The 15,290-nt window shown below is 38.4% G+C and overlaps 1 protein-coding gene across 1 annotated transcript in view; it reads right to left on the bottom strand.

Moving 5' to 3' along the window:
* Positions 1 to 5,350: 5,350 nt before the first annotated feature.
* LOC114654332 (receptor-type tyrosine-protein phosphatase F-like) overlaps positions 5,351 to 15,290 on the bottom strand; it is a 121,940-nt gene continuing 112,000 nt past the window's right edge. The window contains exons 28-30 of the mRNA XM_028804816.2: positions 14,357 to 14,508; positions 12,062 to 12,197; positions 5,351 to 9,306 (exon numbers count right to left, since the gene is read on the bottom strand). Coding sequence (XP_028660649.1) covers positions 9,241 to 9,306; positions 12,062 to 12,197; positions 14,357 to 14,508 — 354 coding nt within the window. The 3' untranslated portion in view covers positions 5,351 to 9,240. The remainder of the gene's footprint in view (positions 9,307 to 12,061; positions 12,198 to 14,356; positions 14,509 to 15,290) is intronic.

The raw sequence follows: 15,290 nt of genomic DNA, 5'->3' as shown, positions 1-15,290 counted from the left end.
GTTTTTAAAGTTGAGTTTATAAAACAGTAGGTGACAGAATAGCTCAGTGCCACCCTCTTACCCACTGTTCGGTAAGTGCTATTAAAATAACACCTAGCAATAAACTCAAGTCATCTCGATGTAATTTCATGTAGCATACATCATAGTGATGACGCACTGGTTAGCATTGCTTTCTCATTCATCCACAGTCCTAGATCTGAATGCCTTGGCCTTGTCATTGTGGAGTAGTTCTTTCTTCCTATGTCTGCATGTATTTTTCACCAGAAGCTCTTTTTTATCACCCACATCCCAATTACAAACATATTCAGTCAATTATTGATTCACAAATAACTGTGTGACAGACAATTGGAGACCAATTAGTTTTTCAAGCTCATTTGATTATGTAATAGCAAAATTGTCCTATCATATCTTATAAAAGTTGTCAAGATACATTGGGCCCTGGATTGGCTCTCCTGGTTACATAGCACGACTTCCTTTTGTTTTTTTTTTGGTGTAGAACTGATAGGATGTGATTTATGAGGAACTTCTTAAGATGTCTATCCGCAGTGTTTCAGTGCTGCCTTAATAGCAGAAAATGTGAATATGAACATATATGGAGCACCCATTTGTAGGAGAATAGTGTGTTATGCTGCTGACATAAATGTGCAGTTTTAATAATAAAATAAAAAATAATAAAAAAATAAAAATAAAAAATATTTTTAATTTGAAAATCATTATTGGCTAGCCATTGTTCAATGATGTAACTGTTTTTTGACTGTTTTTACTTTATTAATATGCTGTTTAAATGTGAAAAAAAGCATTCCCAATCACTTCATTTTTGTTGTGTTATGCACGTATCCATCATCCTGTCAGCATGTCAGTACCAGACACATTTAAAAAGCTAGCCAAAGTAAACTGGTCTCTTTCTAAAGAGACTCTGAGATGTGACAGAAACCACATGAATTGAAGGCCTCTGACCTTGCTGGGGTCTTTAAGAAAGCATTTTTCACAAGTCATAGGAATGGAACTGTGCATTTGATTTTTATTTATTTTTCGTATGTCTGCATAAGCAGAAGGGTGGAAATTATTCCATCAGGGGGCACCCCAATAACCTTTTGCTCTCTTATTGCAGTCTGCCCAGCTGGCAGCATTCAACTATTTAGGATATAGTTCTCCACAAATACACACCATCTTTCATGATACGGAGATGCGGACCCTATAGCTAGAGGGTCATTAGGACCCTTTGTGCTCTGGCAACACAAATCCTTTCCTAAATCTTGTATGCCCTGCTCTGTGCTCCATTCATTACCATCTATCATCAATTTAACAGCAATCCACTTGTTCATCAAAAACTTAAAATTTGGAACCAATGTGTGATGAATTTCAAGGTAGTGCAGCTCTTATCTTTTGCATATATCTTTATCTTTATATATAATCTTCATTTGGATCTTGATCTTTGTTTGTCCACGAATTCACTGCCTTGTGTGGTGTTCCTGCTGTGTTCAGTAGAGGGCAGTAGTGATGGAGGAGGCGAGGAAGTGAGGGGGAGGATCGTTGGATGAGGTTGGAGTGTGGTGATTAAAGAGGATTGAACTAAAGGAGACTATGTGCTGTTTGTACTGGCTGAATACACAACACCTTGGTTGTTACTTTTGTTTACAAACACTGTTGATAGCACTCTTTGTGTTTAGATCTGGTGTCGACACCGTGTTTTGTGTTTCTATCGACCGTCGTTGGCAGCACTTCGTCCAAATCGAATGTTCACCCACTTCTTGGAGTCGGCAGTCAGAGTATATAAGTTGGACACACTTCTGTGATTTTCCATCAGTCTGCGTTTGGAGTTCAAGAAAGAAGCATTGGTTCTTCCTTACTCATTGGATTGCCACAAAGCAACCTGCGAGATTGGAGAAAGGTTGAGAAGAGATCGTGAGAGGAAACGACAGCGTCATGAAAACGAGACAGACTCTGAATGGAGAGAAGCAGAAATGCTCCTCCACCAACACATAATTACTATTCGGACAGTGATTCCGAGTAGGCTGTTCCTATCGAATCAATGTCCAAGGGTTTTGTTTTCTAATTTTGTTTCCCTTATAAAAAATCATAATGCTGGGCGACGAAGGGCCCAGTCCACGACTGGCAGCCCGTTTAAACAGGGAACCCTTCACAGACAACTTTAACATGCGCAACGTAGTTGGGCGCACATGGCTAGTATATAATACGCTACCTATGGCTGTTCGTTTGTCTGTCACCTGTAGCTTGCAAACTGTTTCACCTATTGACCTGAAAGTTTGTGCACATATACTACGTGACGTCTACTATCCACTTTCTGGGTGATGATTTTATTACTCTTTTTATTTTTATTTAATTTTATTGTAGAATCAACTCTCAGCAGCGCGCAGCAGTGTGGCCATGCAACGCATGCATACAGGTGCCATTCTCATTCCCTCCCACCTTCACTGCCACTTCTTTCTACCTCTTCATATCTTAAATCATTCTTGAGGTAGCTAAAGTGAAATATTGAAGAACTCTGACTTAATCAGTTTTAACGCAAAAAGATGCTGACGGAAGAAAAGAAGAAGCAGGCTGCTAGAGTGGAGAAAAGAAGAGCTGCTCAGGAAGCAGCAAGTGCATCAACCTCTGAGCAAACGAATGTTAAACGTACAGAGAACGAAAGAGGATGAAAACAAGGAATGCTCAAGTCAAGTGTATTCACTGCGCGTTATCGTGCAGTGTGCCATTACTGGTACATGATAATTACCTATCTCGACCTTCTCAGACATATGCAGTTTTTAATTTATGAAAAACAATAGGAATTATAACACTTAAGGCATTTTCACACTCGTAGTCTGAATCAGGGGATGATTCATTACTTTGTTTCAATTTCCAGTCGCGTTACACACAAACATTTATGTGAACTAAACATATCAATAAGCACCACATGTTTGTGTTGTGGACTTCTTTTATTGGGAAGAACAATTTTTTCCCCAGGAAAAAATATTATAGACGGTAGACAACAGTTGTGTTTGTGCACTGCCACGTCGTCTATAATTATTTGGTTAATTTAACAAGCACAACTCAATGAGTAAAACACCTCACCTTGAAAATGAGTTCCTACCCTTCCAATTTACAAAAAGGTTTCAAATAGACAAGTGTACAAAAGACGACGAGCTCTGCTGAGGGTATACACGGATAATGGGCTTCAATTTTATTACAGTAGACCTATCAGGTGAGTTTCATTTAACTGTATGATGTTACGTATTTACTTTCCAGTAGCCAACATATGAATGTATGCTCAAATCACATGTCTACTTTTTTAACTCTTCTAAATATTCATTTTAGAATATTTGAATAATATTTACAGCACACATCAAAGATTGAAAGGATACCCCATCTGCGGGTATCACTTTAAGGATGTTTGATTTGGAGGTTTGATCGTTGGTCTCACAGGACACTGCTATTCATGTCTCATCACCTCTGTGTGTATTTTGATAGATCTAATCACAAATGAATTTACACCATTTTTTTCCCTTCCATAAGCTGTCCGATCGTGTGTGCGAGGGGTTGTAAGCCTGAATCAGGAAGCAATTGGTAATTGTGCAAGTTGTTTTACACGAATTGTGTTACATTTGTTCCCAGGTGCGTATTTCTTTTACCTTTTTAGTATTTTAATTATCCATGTTAACCCTCAACTCATTATGCGGTGAATGAGATTCCCAATTACCGATGGTAGATGCTTAGCGTGACTACCACCGCACACACAATTTCACATATAGTGCGTTTATGTGTTTCCTGTAGTTAGATTGGTCCCATGTTGGATCACATTTATACCTCATGCACACCATTTCAGGGTTCACCTAGTAAGACATCGAAAACACCTTTTACAAAGGGTCCTGATACAGTTGTTTTGATCTGCGACAGAGTGCGATTGGTGTATTCACATCTACCTAAAAGAACCGGATATTCGGGGAACTCACACAAAATTAACTAGGTGTGAAAACATCTTTGGAGATCTTTATATAGATATCATATCATATCTCACTCCAAATTTAATTTTCCAATTACACACTATTTTCCAATATACAAATTAGAACATTTGTTAAAAGAGACCTAAACAGCTGTTCACATCTGACACTCATATCAGTCCCGGAGGCTACCCTAGTTAGTCTTGATAAACACTCTCCCTTTCAATGATCCTACGTACTAGGGTGTTGTACCATGTTAGCGATTATGGATGTAGTGAGAAGTTAAGCAAAATGACACCTTTAATTGTCTAACTAGAAAGATTACAATATGCAAGCTTTCGAGGCAACTCAGGCCCCTTAACTTCTCAATAATCCTAGGGGATATTCTAAGGACCTCTCAATCATCATCTCAAAAGAGCAGTGGAGTTCAGGTGTTCATAGAATACACTCTAGTTCTATGTGTTTCAAATATTCCATAATTGATTGCACTAAATGAACTAAATGGGTGCATAGTTTTCAGACAGCCTATGTGTCACAATCACTCGTCTCTCTTTCTTTTCTCTTTCTCTTAAGTGGGGTTTAAGTCTTGTTTTCCTTTTTTTCTGTGTATTTAAATGTTTCTTTGTTTTCTCTGTATTGATTTTGAACTAAATGGTTGTATCTTGTATGTCATTATTTTTTGTTTGATTGTGTAGTATGCCATTGTAATTTTCTCATCTTCAATATTAAAATTAAAATGTGTTTAAAATAAAAATAAAATAAAGGCTCTTCCTCCTGCTCTAGTTTGATTTCCCCTGGGACTTGAAAGCAAGCTTGCATATTGAGGTTGCAGATTTCACACTTTAGTATAAGCATTTGTGACTTTAGTAAGCCAGTTGGGACTTTATGTATAACTTGTATGTAGTTGGCTCCCCCTCATTCATTGGTCACGTCTTCAGTTCAAGAGTGACTGCACTTCTCGTTTTTCTAAAGGTATTCTTTTAACAATATTTTAGTAGAAAATGCATGTGTTTTTGCACATTGTGAGCATATGATGGAATGACTTGACCTGTGGATTATGAAACATAAGTAAAGTGCGATTTTTTTCATGGATGTTTTTTAAATTCTTTACCGTTGTCCAACATTTGTCACCAAAGGCTCCCATTCACTCGGAAATATTATCATCTCCATTCTCCATGAAAACATTGGTTTGGTTGCAGGATGCTTTCATGACATGCTCTGGTTCCTTGCCACATGCAAGAAGCAAGGTAATAATAAATTGACATCATGTTTATAATTTTTACAACTTTTTATTTACAAAATGTACACAATATTCCACATTTTCAATAATTAACAAAAGTTATTGATGTATAAAACAAAATTTGTGTTAACACTTACTGTACATTTGAATCTTTATGTAATATTTTATATATTACATCTGTGAGAATTATAAATTACAAAATAATTTGTACTCTGAAGTTAATAAGTTAGTCTGCAAAGAATAAGTAAATGAGGAAGCTACTTTGAATTTTTTCTTAAACATTACAATAAAACGTTACCCAGATTTGGAACGTTCCTCTTTTAGTGGCTACCCACATTATGAATACCCATTTCAGTCCAACGATTAGGTCCAAATTGGGCAAGTTCTTGAAGAAACCCATACTGTTTATTTCTTAATACACCAACACGGCTAACCTGAGCAGCAATGCTCTACAGAACTTATTGAAAACCTTTAACAAACTCCTAGGTTCAAACTCCTGCCAAATTGTTATCTGTCATCTGTATATAGGAAGAGAAGGCTGCTGTGTCATCTGAGGGTACCAATTTTGAGACTTGCTGTTGTTTCAGTGGGGATGAGCAACTGAAAAAGGAATATCGCTATGAGGAAATTTCCAAGCAGTGAGAAATGGTGACTGGATTTGCATGGAAGGAGGCAATTGTGATGGCAACGACAAACGCAGTAAGCCTGAGGTTCTTCAGATCGTAGACAGATGGAGATACATGTAGTGACCAGCAGATGGCATGAAGGCAAAACAGCTCTGCTCTAAAATCTTTGTAGAAGCACCCTTCGCTTCCTCTGCACTAAAGAGATGAAGAAAGAAAAGCTACTGCCAGCTGACATAAAAGTAAAATTGCTGAGAAAGGAGTAGACAGAATCAAGGTCAAATACCCAGGCGAGAGTCAGGAACCAAAAAAGCACAAAGAGTCAAGCGTCAAAGTCTAAATCAGTGATTAAAACAAATATTTGAAATGTCATAACTACCTATTGTCTTCACCCCTAACTAGCACAGAATGTAAGGTTTGTCCTTTGAATTTCAATCTGATATATACATTTTTTATGTGTGCTGCTGTCTTTAAGTGGAGCTTGTATGATTAATGTCATGTGTCTCAAGGGGTCCTATCAGATAACTTGGAATTGACATAGTTTCTATTAATTAACTTGGCTGTGGCCACTAGAAAAATACCACAAAAGAGTGGGGGTTTGGGGGGGGTCATCCTAAGCAAAATACTATTAACGCATATGTCATGAAGGAGTTCCCTTTCTGCCAACGTTCAAGCCTGAGCTTGTATGTAAATCGGAACTTGTACTGAAAATGTCCATTGATGGAAATATCAGCAACAATGCATAATGGTTTATATTATTTTTTTCTGAAAAAAACATTTCACACTTATTAATAAATTGACACTGAAGCAATATTACTATACTTTAAACCACAAAACACAAATAATTTGGGCAATTTAAACTTTTGATGAGAGGTACCAGTCATTTCTGATTCATAAGTTCACAGAGTCAGCAAACGTAAGAGACACCACTAAATGATGATTGATCCCTCAGCAGTGATGTGTTGTGTTTGCAGAAAGAATTGCTAAGAGTGACACGTCATAATCTCTGCAGCTGTACACACTGAGATGATATGGCTGGGACACATATGCTGATCACTTGAAATTACTTGAAATTACACATGACAGTTTGTACCACTCAACTAAATGGCCAACTGCCGACTGAGCTGCTTAACTGTGACTGACCTTACTGTGCATGTGGCCTGTTACACTCGGCGATGTGTATGCACAAAAAACAAAATGACTGAAAATGATGACAAAGTCCATAGTGTGCAGTACTATTGCTTACTGTTAGTGAAGATTGCTTAATTTTTATCTGTATCAGAACTAGTTTGTTCCCTTCATAAGTGAAACACTGAAGTTGCTAGATGAAAATGTATTTGAAATTCAGTTAAAAAGAAACATTTGGAGTTTTATGTGCTTGTTTCTTTCTGCAGAATTGCCATATCATGAGACTATGTAACCTGAGACCTACCTGTAGCATTGTGCTGAAGTTACTGACATAAGAAACTAAAGTATTACAGTGACCATATTAAAAACAAATACGCAAAAAGTGCAAAAATGAAAACTAGAAAATGTGCCTTGTGGTATAGCGGGTCCACAGCTCCTGTTCAAAATGCCCGTTTTAAAGTAAATAATCAAGCTCGCGGCTTAGTGAGGGGGCATGGTGGGTGTGGCTGCAGCAGTTCTCAGGGCGATTTGCAATGTGGCCGTTTCTCACCTAAGTGCACAGATGAGAGACTGCCTGCATCTGTGATTGTTCCTGGGACTGCTAATTTGCTGCAGCTGCCATGCCCTCTCGATATATAGAAGCGCGAGTCGGCTAGAGGGAGGAACGGAAAGAGAAAGAGACAGAGGTTGCTGGAAGGAAGTGAGGAGAAAGCCGGTGTGTGAGAGAGAGAGAGAGACAGAGCGCGAAGGAGATCGAGCAAACGAGTGAGAGCAGGCTCGAGTGCAGCTGGACTGTGGGCCCTAGCGAGGTGTTTATCTAACACCTAGGGCAGTTGATTGTCGTTGCTCCCACTGAGCATTTTGAGAAGAGCGGGAGTGACTAGTGAGGGAGGTGACTCGCCGTGGAAGACAGCGGGAGTCAGGAGACTTGGGCAGATAATCTCCAGCGTGGGAGTCCTTGCTGTTGGAGAGAAGCTAAGTCTCGGGTCTGGGATGAGTGCACGACCGAAGCCAGGGATCGGGAGGCCTCCAGACCTGTGCGAATGAGGAAAGAAGGTCAGCTGCAGGTAGAGTGGCTCCCCCTGCTGCAAAGCCTGAATAGGGAGAAGCAGGGGAGTCACTAGTAAGACAAACACACTGGGCTTTGTGTTTAGAAGATTGCTTCCAACGTTTTAACCTTGGCTTTTAAAGGATTATTATTTTGTTCTGTTTATTGATTTTTAAACCTCCACATTTGTTTTATGGATTATTTATTTAATGACTCTTTTTGGGAAGCACTGCACTTATTTATTTGTGGACACTTTGTTTTTGTCTTGTTGGATTTTAAATAAAAGCACTTTTGCACTTTTGTACCATCCCCTTGCTATGTTGTTGCCTCACTGTCTAGCTCTTTGGTAACATTACTGACAGTAGACCGAACAGCAGATGGGAGCATGGAGCTGAACCCGTATCGTCACATGCCAACAGTAGAATAAGAGGCACTCCTGCAATTTAATAACCCTATTGAATGTTGGGTCGAAAGAGTTTTCCTTTAGTGCAACCAAAGAAATTTTGGGTTCATGGACAGCCCCTGCACATGAGAATATGAAATGGAGAATGTCGAGACCCTGAAGAATTTCTTTGCAGTGCCACTATCTTTGTGGAACTTGTATATTGTTTTCATGTGTCTCTGGGTTTTTCCCTGAGTGGTCTCACTTACTCCCACATCCTAAAAATATGAATGTTAAGTTGATTATTTCACTCTGAACTGACCTGGTGTGGCTGTGTGTCTGGCTGTGACATGTGATGGGCAAATAACCCCACCTGGTGCTACCAGGACTTAAACTTCTTATAACTTATTACTTCTCATAAATAGACAGCTTGATGAAAAGACATTGTTTTCTATTTTGTAACACACTGCAGCTTCTACCTTTGAACGTTCATAAATTTGTCTCCTTTTTGTTAGGTGTCTGAGCATTCTTCATAATGCACATTTAGGTAAACAAGTGTACCATTATAGCATTTATTGACATGGAAGCATTTGAAAATACAAATCCTGGTGTGAGATTTGGCATGTTTTGGTTATTCTTGTTTGCACTTTGTTGCCTAGCCAGAATATTAAAATGTGTCCAATAACAATAACCAAGGTGCAATCCTTAACTCTCATTGCAGCCCTTTTATTTTTAACCATCTACCGGACTGCAAAAAAACTTGGGTCACCTTGAAAATCTTAAAACATGCTTGAGAAAGGTAAGCTTTGCTCCTGAAGTTCTGATGGTGTCACTGGCTCTTTTTTTCACACATTACCATCTTCTTTATTGCAGCACATCTACTCCCAGGGTCCATGGAAATCAGATAACGCCATTGCCATTTTGTAGCAGAACCTGTACTGTTGCTGAGAAAGAACAATGACCAGTAAGTAACTCTTTCAACAGTAGTATAAACATTTCATGTCAGAGGTTCTATCTGTACACCATAAGGTAGCACACCTCAAAGTGTTCCAGACAGGACATTCCTTGTGTCTCTGCCTTCTTTTCTATTGCTCACAGCATAGGCATGCTGTAATTTGAACTTAGCCTGCCTAGACAAGCATACTCATCAGAGGTTACAGGGGTCAAACACACCACACATCATCAATATGGCAGGATATAATGGCATGCGTGACAGGCACAACACATTGCAGCATTAAAGTAAAGACCTAACAGGAAAGCTGAGCGAGTCTTTTGTGTTTGTATTCTGGAACAGTGGTTAGCATGCTCGGCGGTGAGCCAACAGGTTTTTAGCTCCATTCCCACTACAGACTTTCTCTGTGACTCTGCCCAAGTTGCTTAATCACTCAATATTTTGGCTGTATACATTTAAAAATGATTTTCTTTAATCCTGTAATTTGTATGTCACATTTGATAAATCGGTCCCTTCATTATTAAATGTGCCTTATCCACTTCAGGGTTGGGCATAGGACAGGTGCCAAACTTGGATGAGAGGTGTCAGGCATTTTAGGTAAATGTGCCCATAAAGTCAGGAAATGTAGCACCCATCCAATTTGTAAACCAGTTTAATTCAGCCTTAGGGGCATCTTAACTAATCTTGATAGGGCAACAGTACCTCAAATAAATCTACAATGTTTGAAAGTGTAACCCTTATCCAGCCATTATCCCATATTCAGAGAGCAGCCATAGTCCACTTCAGCAGCATTATAAGCAAATGGGAAACCAACCTTGGGTTTTCAGCCCCAGTCCATCACAATGCACACTCACATCAGTGGTAGCGCCACGATGTCATTAAGGGTGGGCCAAAATTTGTTACAAGTGAACATACATTTTTAATGCTGTTAATATTAACATTCAATAAAAAAAATGTAGAAGTCCAGTCATACGAATGTAGTTGGGGGTCATCATATTTTGTTCTTCTGTGCTTTACTTTCAATACATTTTTACTTTCTCGTTTACGAAGTATAGGGAATGTATTGTAATCATCCAAAAATGTGATGTCGAGATTTTGATGAATCTCAAAGTTTTAGACCTCCCTGACTTTCTCGTATACGAAGTATAGGGAAAGAATTGGAATCTTTCAGAAATTCAATTTCGAGATTTTGATGATCTCCCCAAGTCCGAAAATACCATTTTTCGAATCATGTCTGTGTGTCTGTGTGTTTGTCTGTGTGTGTGTATATGTAAACATGATAACTTGAGTACACTTTCACTTAGGTCAACCAAATTTTGCATAGTTACAAAACGTAGATTTCTATCAACTTTTTGTCTTTTTCTGCTAACCGGAAGTGGTACTTTACCTATTATTCATGCAGCTGCAGAGTCCAATTCATTCAACTTTACTTCTATAATAATTGTTCAATATATTATTAATTTGATTTGTTTTGTTGCTGATCGTTCTTTAATGTACATAATATAAAAATATAATCATTGTCTTGCAGTTTACTCCTCAAATATCCATCCCCATATCTGAGTATACGAGAAAGTCTAGGGGAGACCACTCTCGATTTTTGTCAACACTAATTTAAATCCTCTGAAAAATGGTGAAAAAAACTGAATGTCTACCTTTTGATGACATGTATGACATATCAGCCCATCGCAAGGCACCAATGCCCCAATAATATCTATTATCTGGAAGCATTAAATAACATCAAACAGACGGATTACTGTTTTGTCATTTCTTGTATTTGCATATGCCCGCCTGAAATGTGCGAATCTTCGAGTGAATCTGTCCTCTCCAAAATGGCATCTATCAATATCCTTTATTGCAGTCACGTACTGTTATCTGTTTCATCAATGAGCCACAAAGCTGCATGTCTTACTGGATGAAACAAAAGTTGTAAACTTTTAAGACCAATTGAGCTGGTGGTTTCCAAATATCAGGTAAATAAATTAAGTTGGCATATCATTTACCATTTTGTGGTAGAGTGGTAGAAGATTTTCCAGCACATTCAGCAGTGCACTAAAGTTGGCAAAGCTAGTGACAAGGTTTTCACTTGCAGCTGGTGCATCACCAAAATGTTCATTATCGACGTCAGGCTCTGGCATGTTCTGCAGTTCTGTTTGTTTCATTTCACTAATATAACTTGAAAGCATTGTTTATCAAGATATTATTCACACTTATCTTGCATGTTCACATCTCTCTCCCACAGGCCACTATTGTACCCACATAACCTGTAAATTCAGTAAGTTACTAGTTGATCTCCTCCTGTAAATGTCAGATGTTTGCAGTGGTTATGATTGGTAAAAATCAATCTTATTTTCTAAACCTTGTTACCTACACGTACGCAATTAAATAGTCAACCATGTGCAATATATTTCCAAACACTTTTAAGAGTTAAACGTCTATAGTGATAAAACTAACACTTGCAATTTTGCTGTGTAAGTTTATAATTAATTGATATTATACTCACAGAAGATGTGTTTTAAAATATATGTACGCAGCAGATTAATTTTCATATGTTAAAAAAAAAGTAATTTTAAAAGCTAAGCTACAATAAAGGACACACCAATAAGCAAAGTGGGTAGGCATGGCCGTACCCGGGCCTATACTGCCCGACTCAAACAGACATGCCAGTTTTCACTCATAGTGTTTAAGGTGGGGAGTAAGCATTTTTGTTACGACAGCAGTACCTTCAATGGTGCAGAAAGAAGACTTACTTCATTCTTAATTAGCTGTGGTCGATGAATCCGCAGACTTTTCACAGCTTGGAAAACATCCAGCCTGCCCTCTTCCTTCATCTGCTTTGTAAGAAAGCTGGTGACGCAGAAAATCCCACTTCTACTGCATCCATCCCTACAAACAAAGGAGGCTTTTTAATGTTATACCATTTTAACAGAGGATAAAATCATGAAAATTTCTCAAGAATGGGTATCCAGTATGGTACCAATGGGAGATGACAACAGCTGACTCCTTGTACTCATCCCTTCATCCTTATGACTTCATGGTTGGCTCTACTGTACTAGTACCTTTTCCTTTGTTACTTTATCATACTGTATATAATGGAAATATTCTGAAGGTTATTCCAAAACCTTTGGGTGCTACACAGATTTTTGTTTATTTTTTTGTAATTTTACATTGCATTACCATTTTGAATCTTTCTGAGTATTTTCTATGCAATTTTTTTTTTTTACTTTGGACATTGCTGTGAAGATATTTTACTGTTATGTTTATGACATTTCTGGAAGCATCGTTTTGAATTATGGTTGCCAATGGCCGTATTGTTTGTGGTCATGATGCCCATTTCAGGTCATGTGACACAGGGGTCACATAACATATTATGTCATTGCACCCTGCCTGCACTCACTGGTCAACTTCTTAGGATCACTATATTAATACTGGGTAGGCCTCCTTTTGCTCTCAAAACAGCCTCAGTTCTTAATGGTATGGATAACTCCAGATGTTATAAACATTCCTTTGAGATTCTCCTTTGTGTATCGCACAATTTCTGCAGATTTGTCAGCTGCACATTCAGGCTGCCAATCTCCCATTTTACCCCATTTTACCACACTCCAAAGGTGTTCTACTGGATTCAGATCCAGTGACCTGGATGGAACAGTGAACCTATTGTCATGATCATGTTACCAGTTTGAGATGACTTTGGCTTTGTGACATGGTGCAGTATACTGGAAGTGGTCATTTGGGAAAATTATGACTATGAAGGGATACATACGGTCAGCAAGAATAGTCAAGTAGGCCATTGCCTTTTTGCTACACACATTAATCAACATGTTGGAGTGCCACTTACAACAGTTATACAGACATACATGTGATTTTTTTTTTGCTATACTGTATATAAAGTGTATATATTTACATATACATTTAGCTGCGGTATATATACCCATATACAACTTTTCCTGGGAGTTTGAGACATAATATGAGTCTCACAACAAGGCTTTTTGAAATGGAAGCATGCAAAGAAAAACTAGAAAACAAATTTAGAACTGTAGACCAGACAAAATTACTGGAATTCCTAGTTACATAGGGAAAGAGCAGGAAGGAGAATCAGATTTGAATAAGATGATGCAAAGGGGTTAGCTACCACACCCTGCCACTGTTATTTGTCACAGTGGTTTAACATGTGAATGCTGTCTTGTTGGCAGTTAACAAATCATCTAGCCCTTGGACCCCTTTAGTTCCAACACCAGGATACCTGGGGCCTCATGCATAACACCATACATAGAATTCACACTAAAACATGGCATATGGACAAAAGCAGAAATGTGTGTACGCACAAAAAAATCCAGATGCATAAATATGTGTGCACGTCAACTTCCATGTTCTTCCGCTCCATAAGTCCCAGTCAGCATGAAAAGTAACTTCCCAACTCCTCCCAGAATTACGCCTCTTTGAATATGAAAATCAATATAAATAGCCCTTAAGCTCAGCGTTCTGTGAAAAGACAATAGCAAAAGCATGGGGGAAATAGAAGAATTTCAGCGAATACCAAGTGAAGGCAAGGAAAAACGTACTATTTGTTGGTTTAAACAGTGATATAAACAACAAAAGAAAGTTGATCGAGTAACAAAGTGGCGAAGAAACTCGAAAGTTCAAGTTCAGAAAGTCGCAAAGTGTCCAAAATAAATAAGAAGTAGTCAGATATCAAAGTCGCTGTGAAAAGGCGAGTCTTAGCCCACCGTTTGAGTGTCATATGGAAGAATATTAGGGTACAGAGAAAAGAAAAACAAAATAGGGACACAGTTGGAAAAATGTCCAAATGTCAACATTAATCTCGAAATTTCCACTTTAATCATATACTTTATTTTCATCAATGCTGATGTAATAAAGTATGATTATTCTTTATTTACACATATTCTTACAATTTGTTTTTAAAGTAATTGTCTTTTAATACTTAATTTTTATGTTGGGCCATACTGCACTGGTTGATTTTCACAAAACAACTTTTCATAAATAATGTTCTCACCCAATAGTACTACTGTGTATGTGAAACTTACCAACATACGATGACTGTGGGGCCACTGTTGTGATTTTCTTGACAACTGGTGACTTCTTGTGCCATGCTAATTATTGTGCTGCATGACTGTGGAAGCTCCTCAGTTTCTGTCCAGTCTTCTATTTGTATGATGCTTACATGCTGCTTGTCAGTCTAGAAAAACCATTTGGTGCATTATTTCATGACATGCAAATATAGATTTATGAGCAGAAAAGCCCAGAATTTAACTGCACTGTCACTGCTTCACACCATATATTCTGTAAAAAATGTTAACTGTGCATGCTGTACAAGACAGCAAGAGACAAAATAGTACATTGTGCAAGAAATATTATCTGTTCATTTACTTAACTGTATTGATCCATTTTTTTGGGTTAGAGGTAGACGTAATACTAGACTCATGGTTGATACCAACAGCAGATGGGATGCCAGTCTGTTGCAGTGCTCTCTTCATAATGTTGGACCAAATTAATGTTGCAAGTTAACCAGATGCACACATCTTTGGGACGAATAAAAAAAACTGGAGTACCAGGAAACCATGGAAACTCCACACAAACAGTGACACTTGAAACCAGTTACCTTAAATGTGTCCAGTTCCTGGCCTGGTCACTTTCTCTCTGTGTTTATATGCTGTGTTTATATGCTGTCTGTGTGGGTTTTATTTCAGGTTCTCTTATTCAGGTTTCTTGAGCAGGGTAGGTTATATAAGATCTCGAACATCTCTGGGTCCACAGTTCTTGAGGCTGATCCTCCAAATAGCTGTGAACCACTCAGTCTCATAGAGATTGCACAGGTAGTAAACCAGCTGAGGAATGGGAAGGCTGCAGGGATCTGTGGTATCCAGGGTGAATGTCTCTAGGCTGGTGGTAAGGCTGTTCCCCTTGCATTGCAAGCAATCTTTGCATCCATTTGGGAGATGGGCATCATCCCAACTGACT

Source organism: Erpetoichthys calabaricus, chromosome 7 (genome assembly GCF_900747795.2).
Source record: "Erpetoichthys calabaricus chromosome 7, fErpCal1.3, whole genome shotgun sequence".
Lineage (NCBI taxonomy): Eukaryota > Metazoa > Chordata > Cladistia > Polypteriformes > Polypteridae > Erpetoichthys > Erpetoichthys calabaricus.
The sequence above is the reverse complement of the archived record's forward strand: the minus strand, read 5'-3'. Positions and strand labels throughout refer to the sequence as shown.